General features: G+C 45.6%; 1 protein-coding gene across 2 annotated transcripts; it reads right to left on the bottom strand.

Annotated features, from left to right (window-relative positions):
• Nucleotides 1-4835: 4835 nt before the first annotated feature.
• Nucleotides 4836-8324, bottom strand: LOC138663514 (uncharacterized). 2 transcript variants are annotated; one of them, XR_011318202.1, is made up of 6 exons: nucleotides 7332-8324; nucleotides 7068-7192; nucleotides 6267-6474; nucleotides 5990-6105; nucleotides 5774-5915; nucleotides 4836-5389 (listed from the first exon to the last, which is right to left on the bottom strand). XR_011318202.1 is itself a non-coding variant. In XM_069749755.1 (5 exons), exons 1-5 carry the CDS (start codon nucleotides 7414-7416, stop codon nucleotides 5036-5038), a joined length of 1104 nt encoding a protein of 367 aa, XP_069605856.1. In that variant the 5' UTR covers nucleotides 7417-8324; the 3' UTR covers nucleotides 4836-5035. The 2 variants fall into 2 exon arrangements, 1 of the variants encoding a protein (XP_069605856.1); XM_069749755.1 differs by having other exon boundaries at nucleotides 5774-6105.
• Between the last annotated feature and the right edge of the window lie 4112 nt (nucleotides 8325-12436).

Here is a 12436-nt window from a genome sequence, read left to right as displayed (position 1 = left end):
CAGGGGGGAGAGGAGTGCATAGGAGAGGATTAGATACACAGCTCAGCAGACAGTATCGCACAGGAGAAGATTAGATACAGAGCATAGCAGTCAGTTTCACACGGGATAGAATTAGATACACGGCTCAGCAGTCAGTATCATACAGGAGAGGATTAGATACACAGGGCGGCAGTCAGTTTCACACGGGATAGAATTAGATACACAGCTCAGCAGTCAGTATCATACAGGAGAGAATTAGATACACAGGGCGGCAGTCAGTATCACACGGGATAAGATTAGATACACAGCTCAGCAGTCAGTATCATACAGGAGAGGATTGGATACACAGGGCGGCAGTCAGTATCACACGGGATAGGATTAGATACACGGCTCAGCAGTCAGTATCACACAAGATAGTATTAGATGCACGGCTCAGCAGTCAGTATCACACAGGAGAGAATTAGATACACAGGGCGGCAGTCAGTATCACACGGGATAGGATTAGATACACGGCTCAGCAGTCAGTATCACACGGGAGAGGATTAGATACACAGCTCAGCAGTCAGTATCACACAGGAGACAATTAGATACACAGGGCGGCAGTCAGTATCACACGGGAGAGGATTAGATACACAGCTCAGCAGTCATTATCACACAGGAGAGAATTAGATACATAGGGCGGCAGTCAGTATCACACAGGATAGGATTAGATGCACGGCTCAGCAGTCAGTATCACACAGTAGAGGATTAGATACACAGGGCGGCAGTCAGTATCACACGGGATAGGATTAGATACACGGCTCAGCAGTCAGTATCACACGGGAGAGGATTAGATGCACAGCATAGCAGTCAGTATCATACAGGAGAGGATTAGATACACAGGGCGGCAGTCAATATCACACAGGATAGGATTAGGTGCATGGCTCAGCAGACAGTATCACACAGGATAGGATTAGATGCACAGCAGAGCAGTCAGTATCACACAGGATAGGATTAGATGCATGGTTCAGCAGTCAGTATCACACAGCATAGTAATAGATACATGGTCTGATGTCCTTGATCAGTGGCTGCAGTGAGAGGCAGGGAGCAGCACAGAGAGACTCTTCCCCTCCCCGTGTTACCTTTCTGCATGATAAGGACATCAGACTACAGCACTTCATTATCTCTAGCGATTCTAGAGATCACACACCAGGCAGCAGAGAAGAAGATAGGGAATGGCCACTGACAGTGTGAAGAAGAGACAGCTGTCCCTCCTATAACAGCATGGCTCTCAAGACACAGTGGAGCTCACAGGTACACTCCACTGTGGCTGAAGAAAGATGGCGCCGACCTCCTACCTCTGCTGTGATGTGGAGACAGCCCAGGTGGCGTGGCCACATCAGAGCAGGGAGCAGCACAATGATAGCTATGGGGTCGGCTCCCGACCGCAGCCTCCTATGCCCAGGGCTGCCGTATTTGCAGAGTGTAAGTGTCGTGCTGGGACTCTTAGGGTACCGTCACACAGAGGCATTGTGATCGCTACGACGGCACGATCCGTCACGCTCCAGCATCGTAACAATATCGCTCCAGCGTCGTAGACTGCTGTCACACTTTGCAATGTACGACGCTGGAGCGATAATTTCATGACGTATGTGCGATGTAGAAGCCGTTGGTTACTATGCGCACATCGTATACAATATCGTGCACACCTTTGTTACACCATGCGATCATGCCGCCACAGCGGGACACTAGACGACGAAAGAAAGTTTCAAACGATCTGCTACGACGTACGATTCTCAGCGGGGTCCCTGATCGCAGGAGCGTGTCAGACACTGCGAGATCGTAACGATATCGCTGGAACGTCACGAATCGTGCCGTCGTAGCGATCAAAATGCCACTGTGTGACGGTACCCTTACACTCCTGCAAAGCAAAATGGCGGCGCCCAGTGGCTGAAATAATAATTTATAATAAAAAAGATCTTAAAGTTAAAAAAATTAATTTTGTATTAAAAATAATTGTTTATATAAACAATCGTTTTTAATACAAAAACAAAATTGCGGCACCTTCCCTTTAAGAGAGAATATAACGTAAAAATAGCGCGGTATGTGTGATATGTGAAAGAAGCCTTATGAGTTGTGATCAGCGAAATAGTGTACAACTCTCTCACTTTACTGCACTGCACTAATTATGGGTGGAGTCTGCTGACCTGTGTGTGATGTCTCCTCCTCTCCTGGGTGTTTGCTAAGGGATGAGACTGACATTTAGGAACACAGTGAGCAGCCATTTTGTTGGTGATTGTAAAGTTATACTGACAAGTAAACAGTCACGGAGGATGGCAGGCAGCAAGGATTCTGGGAGATATATGGTGGAGGGAGCAGGGTGACAGCAGCACAGAGTATTTCAGAAGAGCAGTATGCTGGTCTATGGGGGTCACAGAGGGAGATATATGGTGGAGGAGCATGGTGACAGCAGCACAGAGTATTTAAGGAGAGCAGTGTGCTGAATTATGGGGGGTTACAGAGAGATATATGGGGGAAGGAGCAGGGTGACAGCAGCACAGAGTATTTCAGGAGAGCAGTGTGCTGGTCTATGGGGGTCTCAGAGGGAGATAAATGGTGGAAGGAGCTGGGTGACAGCAGCATGGAGTATTTCAGGAGAGCAGTGTGCTGAACTATGGGAGGTCACAGAGGGAGATATGTGGTGGAGGAGCAGGGTGACAGCAGCATAGAGTATTTCAGGAGAGCAGTGTGCTGGTCTATGGGGGGTCACAGAGGGAGATATATGGTGGAAGGAGCAGGGTGGCAGGAGCACAGAATATTCCAGGAGAGCAGTGTGCTGGTCTATGGGAGGTCACAGAGGGAGATATATGGGGAAGGAGCAGGGTGACAGCAGCACAAAGTATTTCAGGAGAGCATACACAAAGAGAAAAACAGACAAGGTCCTAAGAAAGGGGATCACCACAACGAGGATATGGCAAAAGATATATACACAGCTTTATTGAAATATATATACAAAAAAGGGTAACAAACACATAGACATATAAAAACACTTAAAAAGCATACAAATGCTATACACAACAGCCCCTAATACGGCCGTACCCCACATAGGACTCGATCTATATGCACATAATATAATAACATAGAACCAGAATGGTCATAGAGTGATATATATAGGCCAAGCTACCTAGGCACTCCCCTGGGTACTACAAATAGGAACAAAACACTGCTAGTGTGAATACACGATAACAAACTATAAAGCCCACATTGACATATAAATCCCTGCACTACAAGTGCTAAATAAAGGACACAAATACACAAACCTGCCTAAAGTATAAAAACGACAGGTGTGTACAAGACGGTACAAAATGTCAAGTAGCAAAGGCTATAAGCCAGCAGCATAGTACCTCAATAGCATGTGACCAACAGTCTACCATGCCACTGTACAGAAAAATAGCACCAAGATAGTATAGGCTGTAAAAATAGCATATTACCCAGGGCACATAATGCCCAAGCCTGTAACGCCTAGAAAAGGAGTCCTAATGTGGGCTACTAGGAGACCCAACGCGTATCGCCACCACACCAGGTGGCTTAGTCAGGGGTAATCTAAAGACCGAGTGCTTGCCCCTTATATATCAAATGAATAAATAGCATTACTGTGATCAGCTGTGTTGCTGCTGAATCGGCCGCATGGAGTAGTATGAGTCACACAATCAAGGAGAATCTCCCCCGTTTGCGCATGCTCCGGCGTCGGACGCTGATTGGTGTGTAAATAAGGTTGCCGGGGAGACAAAGAAAGCTTCCAGAGTCGAACCCTCCTAGTGAGAGGAAACCACTCCTGGCACCACGCTGCGATGCCATCCATAGCTGCAGTAAATACAGGCGCCGACTAGCACATACCGATCAGATGCTAGTGCCACATATGTACAGCCTGGAGCAATACTGAGATCGCTCTACACAGGCTCCTACGTCGCATAATGATAAATACCCAGACCGAGTAACACAGGCAGTCAGAACGCCATACAGTGAGCGCTTCAAAATAGAAGTGCCCACACAGTGTAAAATATGATGTATCCACTGCAGTAACTGTGCAGGAATGCTATCAAATACCAGTCGGATGAATGAGCGCAGCCACCGCTACAAAGAACCAACCAGTTAACCACTCATGTCCTATATGTTAAGGAGCTGCGTAACAATCGCACTGCGCATGCTCCTGCGCCGCATAGTGATAGAAGCCTGGATAGAGTTACCAGGGCTGTCAAGACACATTAGATGAGCCATATTTGCTGTATGAGTTATAATACTGCCAATAAAGTATGTAAGCGCCAACATCGCTACATACATATGACAGATTTACCGACGTATGTTGCAACATACAAAGGAACTCATCTCGAGTGCCCATACCATAATGTCAATCAAAAACCTAACCGGATACTCTGTACATAACTGTAGAACATAGCTTACGAATAGAAGGTGGTAATGAATCCAATAAATTGCTAAACAAAAGAACGCCGCATGATATCAGCAGAAATACATGACCCCATAGGATAAAAAGTACACTGATGCACATGAACTTGTAACAACGTTATAATAGATAGTACAAAGTGGAAAAGAAATTCACATAGGCTGTCGAACGCACAGTAGGAGTACCCCATATTGAAAAACAATTGCAGCAGGCCCCACATCTATACCTTGAAGGCCTTATTAGGTCTAGTGCCACAGAGGAGCCAGTCTGGATCCCTAAGTATCCCGGCACAGAAATGAAACAATTGTGGTACACTAAGGGTAAGAGAACACGAAGACCCCCTCTAGATGTACAGCACCTCATAAAGAAGTAATGTAGTGCAGAGGCACCCGGTGATGCCTGTTGTTACGCCCACCAAAATGCACCCATGTATACAGGGACCAAAGATAATAAGTACCATAGTAAAGACTCGTATATAACCCTGCACCCACGGACACCATAGGTAATACGGAAAGACACACAGGTCGCTATAGTGAATAACCCAGGGGAGGCCAACTCAGTCAAGAGAAAGAAATGTCTCAGGTTTGTTTATAGAACCCTGTAAATAGAAGGTCCTCATTGAGACCAAAAGGAGTTAAAACAATTAAGATCAAAGATCCATCTGGTTTCGCGCCTCAAAAGTTCCAAGGTGACATTGCCCCCTCTAATGTTCGTTTGAACACCCTCCAATCCGAGTATCTTGGTATCCACCAGCTGAGAGTTATGTTCGTCCAGGTAGTGTGTGGCCACCGACGTAAGAGTCTTTCCTTTAGCCTTATCTGTTTTGGCCATGGAGATATTTGAGAAGTGTTGCTGTATGCGTTTCCTCAACTCCTGTGTAGTCTGTCCGACATACACCTTGCGACACGGACATATCAAAGCGTACACTAAGTTCCGGGATTTGCAATTGAAGTAAGCCTTAGTGGAAATCTGTAAAGGCAAAGAGGGCAAAGTAATAAGCCTATCACCAACCATATAGGGACAAACATTGCAATTCACACAAGGGAATGTACCCGTAAGTCTGACCCCCCTATTCAGCCTCTTGGTTCCCCGCTGAAAATGGCTATGGCTCAAACAATCCCTCAAATTTTTAGCCCTCCTAGCTATTAGACTTGGTTGGGTAGCAATGTGTGGTTGCAGTCTGACTTCACTGCGTAAAATACCCAAATATTTGGAAAGAATATTTCTTACATCTGTCCACTGGTTGTTATAGGCCGTAATAACCCCCAATGGTTTAACAGATGTCTTGGTATGAGGCTGTAAGAGAGCCGACCTGTCGCTATCTCTCGCTGCAACAAAAGCTCGTGAGATTACCTTTTGTGGGTATCCACGTTCACGAAAGCGTGTAGTGAGTTCCCGAGAGCATCTTTCGAAATCGTCTTGCTGGCTACAGTTCCTCTTTACTCTGAAAAACTGTCCTCTCGGAATGCCTCTCTTCAAATGTTGAGGGTGGAAACTAGTGAAGTGGAGGAGACTATTAGTAGCCGTAGGCTTCCGATACAAGGTGGTATTAATTTTTGTCTCCCTCACACTCAGTTTAAGGTCCAGGAATTCGGTATCCACTTGGGAGTAATGAGATGTCAATCGGATGTTCCATGGATTATCATTTAATGTCTTGACAAATTCCTGACACTCATCCAGGGTGCCTGTCCAGAGGAATAGAACATCATCAATGTATCGAAGCCACTTGATAACATACTTGGCATACCCCTCCAGACAGTACACCCTGGTAGCCTCCCACCACCCCAAAAAGAGATTGGCATATGCTGGGGCACAGCGAGCCCCCATAGCCGTACCCCTCACTTGCCTATAAAAGACACGGTCAAAGGTGAAGAAGTTCCTATCCAGGACAAACAGCAGAAGATCCAACAAAAACGAATCGTGTCTCCTATCCCCGATGAATTCAAATCCAAAAAATACGCTACAGCTTGTGTCCCCAAATCATGGCTTATACACGTGTAGAGGGACTCCACATCCAGGGTCACCAGCCACGTATTAGGAGGAACCTCGAAGTCCTGCAATAATGAAATCAGAGATGTTGAGTCCCTGACATACGACTGCAAGTGAAGGACCAGGGGCTGAAAAAAAATCGATGTAGGTGCAGGGACGCTCATGTAATCCCCCTATCCCCGACACTATAGGCCTGCCCGGTGGAACCTCCAATGACTTGTGAACCTTGGGGAGCATATAAAAGGTCGGGGTCCTAGGATGTTGAGTGGTCAAAAACTCTCACGTTTATTGATGATGTTGTGTGCTAACGCATTATCTAACAGCTGGTTCAATTTAGCCTGAAAAACACCTGTAGGGTCAGAGGGGAGAATTTGATAACAGTCTGTGTTGCGTAATTGACGCATAGCTTCCTGGACATAGAGGTCAACTGGCCAAATGACCAAGTTGCCCCCCTTGTCCGCCTCCCGAATAACGAAGTCCCTATTGGACCCCAACCGTGCTATGATAGCCTGTTCGTCCTTACTGATGTTCCTGCCCCTAGTAGGGTCTAGTTTCAATTGATGTACCTCCCTACATACAGCATCAAAGAAACATTGTACAGCCGGGCAGAATGCAAACGAAGGGGTGGCCTGAGATGGTAATCGTCCGGTGAACTTACGTCTAGTATGGCCTTCCTCCCCTTCGTCCAGTAGATCCAATAAATCCCGCAGTATCTGTCTATCACACGTGGAGAGGTCATCCAATGCTGCAGGGCGATGAAACAGAACCTTAAATGTAAGCTGTCTGCAAAACAGGTAAACGTCCTTGATAAAAATGAATTTGTCCAGGCCACTAGTTGGACAGAAAGATAGCCCCTTCTCCAGTACTGCAACCTCAGCCGCAGATAGGTTATATTTGGACAAGTTTATAATTTATAGCTTACCAGCAGCTGGTGGACACCGTGAATCCATATCTAATATTGGCGTTTCCTGTATTGCCATGTCTCTCGCTGGTTCCTGGGCGACCATGCCTTGTAATTCTTGGTTCGTTTTCTTTGGGCCGTATCTCTTCCTGCGGCCCCTCCTGTGGCGCTTTCGACATCGCTCGGACCCGAGGATAAAAAATCATCGCTAGATTGTATATCAGGCGTAGTAGTGGTACTGGTGGCTATCGTGCCCTCTGGTGCACCAGGCCTTTTATTTCCTCTGTGCACCCACCTATAAGCTCGACCATTTTTAAAGTCAAGTTGATCTCTCCTCTATTTCTGCTTTTTCTTGGCTATAACCTCCTTTTCGAAGCTATCTACCGTGTTTTTGAGTTGAGCCTGAAAGGGTTCTACCAGTGTAGTTCTGTCAAATTTGAAAAGTTTCTCCTCACAAGATTTAATTTTGTCTCTCAATGTTCTCAACACACCCTGATCATGCTAAAACAGCATATCAATTAGAATAGGAGAGCATTTCAACAATCCAGACTCCCAAATATTTTGAAAACCAGATTCCACTTCACATGCCGGGAAAATCTGCACCCTAAGGCCTCTGGGAACAAGTCCCGCTTTCTTGTATCCTTCTAGTGATTTAACGTTCCACCAAGATTTGGTGAGTGCCTTGTGCAAATTGGTGAGTTCTTTAGTTACAATGTGAAAATCATCATTGTCACCCCTACTGGCGGGGTCATCACCACAGTCATCATTAAAAATACCACTGGCCTGACTACTCCATGCAGCCTCTCGTGCTGCCAAATCCATAGTAATGCGATATACTATCAATAGAGATATGAAAAATAATAATAAACTACCGTGTGCCAACACCCAGAAGATGTGGTCAAAAGAAACACCACATATAAGCAACCAGTATGCTTGTAATGGAAAGGGGGCACCACGGATCGTGGGATACCACCAGGACCTGAGACATATGAGCATACACAAAGAGAAAAACAGACAAGGTCCTAAGAAAGGGGATCACCACAACGAGGATATGGCAAAAGATATATACACAGCTTTATTGAAATATATATACAAAAAAGGGTAACAAACACATAGACATATAAAAACACTTAAAAAGCATACAAATGCTATACACAACAGCCCCTAATACGGCCGTACCCCACATAGGACTCGATCTATATGCACATAATATAATAACATAGAACCAGAATGGTCATAGAGTGATATATATAGGCCAAGCTACCTAGGCACTCCCCTGGGTACTACAAATAGGAACAAAACACTGCTAGTGTGAATACACGATAACAAACTATAAAGCCCACATTGACATATAAATCCCTGCACTACAAGTGCTAAATAAAGGACACAAATACACAAACCTGCCTAAAGTATAAAAACGACAGGTGTGTACAAGACGGTACAAAATGTCAAGTAGCAAAGGCTATAAGCCAGCAGCATAGTACCTCAATAGCATGTGACCAACAGTCTACCATGCCACTGTACAGAAAAATAGCACCAAGATAGTATAGGCTGTAAAAATAGCATATTACCCAGGGCACATAATGCCCAAGCCTGTAACGCCTAGAAAAGGAGTCCTAATGTGGGCTACTAGGAGACCCAACGCGTATCGCCACCACACCGGGTGGCTTCGTCAGGGGTAATCTAAAGACCGAGTGCTTGCCCCTTATATATCAAATGAATAAATAGCATTACCGTGATCAGCTGTGTTGCTGCTGAATCAGCCGCATGGAGTAGTATGAGTCACACCATCAAGGAGAATCTCCCCCGTTTGCGCATGCTCCGGCGTCGGACGCTGATTGGTGTGTAAATAAGGTTGCCGGGGAGATGAAGAAAGCTTCCAGAGTCGAACCCTCTCACAAGCTTTTGTTGCAGCGAGAGATAGCGACAGGTCGGCTCTCTTACAGCCTCGTGCCGAGACATCTGTTAAACCATTGGGGGTTATTACGGCCTATAACAACCAGTGGACAGATGTAAGAAATATTCTTTCCAAATATTGGGGTATTTCACGCAGTGAAGTCAGACTGCAACCACACATTGCTACCCAACCAAGTCTAATAGCTAGGAGGGCTAAAAATTTGAGGGATTGTTTGAGCCATAGCCATTTTCAGCGGCCAACCAAGAGGCTGAATAGGGGGGTCAGACTTACGGGTACATTCCCTTGTGGGAATTGCAATGTATGTCCCTATATGGTTGGTGATAGGCTTATTACTTTGCCCTCTTTGCCTTTACAGATTTCCACTAAGGCTTACTTCAATTGCAAATCCCGGAACTTGGTGTACGCTTTGATATGCCCGTGTCGCAAGGTGTATGTCGGACAGACTACACAGGAGTTGAGGAAACGCATACAGCAACACTTCTCAAATATCTCCATGGCCAAAACAGATAAGGCTAAAGGAAAGACTCTTACGTCGGTGGCCACACACTACCTGGACGAACATAACTCTCAGCTGGTGGATACCAAGATACTCGGATTGGAGGGTGTTCAAACGAACATTAGAGGGGGCAATGTCACCTTGGAACTTTTGAGGCGCGAATCCAGATGGATCTTTGATCTTAATTGTTTAACTCCTTTCGGTCTCAATGAGGACCTTCTATTTACAGGGTTCTATAAACAAACCTGAGACATTTCTTTCTCTTGACTGAGTTGGCCTCCCCTGGGTTATTCACTATAGCGACCTGTGTGTCTTTCTGTATTACCTATGGTGTCCGTGGGTGCAGGGTTATATACGAGTCTTTACTATGGTACTTATTATCTCTGGTCCCTGTATACATGGGTGCATTTTGGTGGGCGTAACAACAGGCATCACCGGGTGCCTCTGCACTACATTACTTCTTTATGAGGTGCTGTACATCTAGAGGGGGTCTTCGTGTTCTCTTACCCTTAGTGTACCACAATTGTTTCATCTCTGTGCCGGGATACTTAGTGATCCAGACTGGCTCCTCTGTGGCACTAGACCTAATAAGGCCTTCAAGGTATAGATGTGGGGCCTGCTGCAATTGTTTTTCAATATGGGGTACTCCTACTGTGCGTTCGACAGCCTATGTGAATTTCTTTTCCACTTTGTACTATCTATTATAACGTTGTTACAAGTTCATGTGCGTCAGCGTACTTTTTATCCTATGGGGTCATGTATTTCTGCTGATATCATGCGGCGTTCTTTTGTTTAGCAATTTATTGGATTCATTACCACCTTCTATGCGTAAGCTATGTTCTACAGTTATGTACAGAGTATCCGGTTAGGTTTTTGATTGACATTATGGTATGGGCACTCGAGATGAGTTCCTTTGTATGTTGCAACATACGTCGGTAAATCTGTCATATGTATGTAGCGATGTTGCCGCTTACATACTTTATTGGCAGTATTATAACTCATACAGCAAATATGGCTCATCTAATGTGTCTTGACAGCCCTGGTAACTCTATCCAGGCTTCTATCACTATGCGGCGCAGGAGCATGCGCAGTGCGATTGTTACGCAGCTCCTTAACATATAGGACATGAGTGGTTAACTGGTTGGTTCTTTGTAGCGGTGGCTGCGCTCATTCATCCGACTGGTATTTGATAGCATTCCTGCACAGTTACTGCAGTGGATACATCATATTTTACACTGTGTGGGCACTTCTATTTTGAAGCGCTCACTGTATGGCGTTCTGACTGCCTGTGTTACTTGGTTTGGGTATTTATCATTATGCGACGCAGAAGCCTGTGTAGAGCGATCTCAGTATTGCTCCAAGCTGTACATATGTGGCACTAACATCTGATCGGTATGTGCTAGTCGGCGCCTGTATTTGCTGTAGCTATGGATGGCATCGCAGCGCTTACATACTTTATTGGCAGTATTATAGCTCATACAGCAAATATGTCTCATCTAATGTGTCTTGACAGTCCTGGTAATTCTATCCAGGCTCCCATTATTATGCGGCGCAGGAGCATGCGCAGTGCGATCGTTACACAGCTCCTGAACATATAGGATATGAGTGGTTAACCGGTTGGATTTATGTAGCGGTGGCTGCGCTCATTCATCCGACTGGTATTTGATAGCACTCCTGCACAGTTACTGCAGTGGATACATCATATTTTACACTGTGTGGGCACTTCTATTTTGAAGCGCTCACTGTATGGCGTTCTGACTGCCTGTGTTACTCGGTCTGGGTATTTATCATTATGCGACGTAGGAGCCTGTGTAGAGCGATCTCAGTATTGCTCCAGGCTGTACATATGTGGCACTAGCATCTGATCGGTATGTGCTAGTCGGCGCCTGTATTTACTGCAGCTATGGATGGCATCGCAGCGTGGTGCCAGGAGTGGTTTCCTCTCACTAGGAGGGTTCGACTCTGGAAGCTTTCTTCGTCTCCCCGGCAACCTTATTTACACACCAATCAGCGTCCGACGCCGGAGCATGCGCAAACAGGGGAGATTCTCCTAGATTGTGTGACTCATACTACTCCATGCGGCCGATTCAGCAGCAACACAGCTGATCACAGTAATGCTATTTATTCATTTGATAAGGGGCAAGCACTCGGTCTTTAGATTACCCCTGACTAAGCCACCCGGTGTGGTGGCGATACGCGTTGGGTCTCCTAGTAGCCCACATTAGGACTCCTTTTCTAGGCGTTACAGGCTTGGGCATTATGTGCCCTGGGTAATATGCTATTTTTACAGCCTATACTATCTTGGTGCTATTTTTCTGTACAGTGGCATGCTATACTGTTGGTGACATGCTATTGAGGTACTATGCTGCTGGCTTATAGCCTTTGCTACTTGACATTTTGTACCGTCTTGTACACACCTGTCGTTTTTATACTTTAAGCAGGTTTGTGTATTTGTGTCCTTTATTTAGCACTTGTAGTGCAGGGATTTATATGTCAATGTGGGCTTTATAGTTTGTTATCGTGTATTCACACTAGCAGTGTTTTGTTCCTATTTGTAGTACCCAGGGGAGTGCCTAGGTAGCTTGGCCTATATATATCACTCTATGACCATTCTGGTTCTATGTTATTATATTATGTGCATATAGATCGAGTCCTATGTGGGGTACGGCCGTATTAGGGGCTGTTGTGTATAGCATTTGTATGCTTTTTAAG

Source organism: Ranitomeya imitator, chromosome 2, assembly GCF_032444005.1.
Source record: "Ranitomeya imitator isolate aRanImi1 chromosome 2, aRanImi1.pri, whole genome shotgun sequence".
In the NCBI taxonomy this organism is placed as follows: Eukaryota; Metazoa; Chordata; class Amphibia; order Anura; family Dendrobatidae; genus Ranitomeya; species Ranitomeya imitator.
The sequence above is the reverse complement of the archived record's forward strand: the minus strand, read 5'-3'. Positions and strand labels throughout refer to the sequence as shown.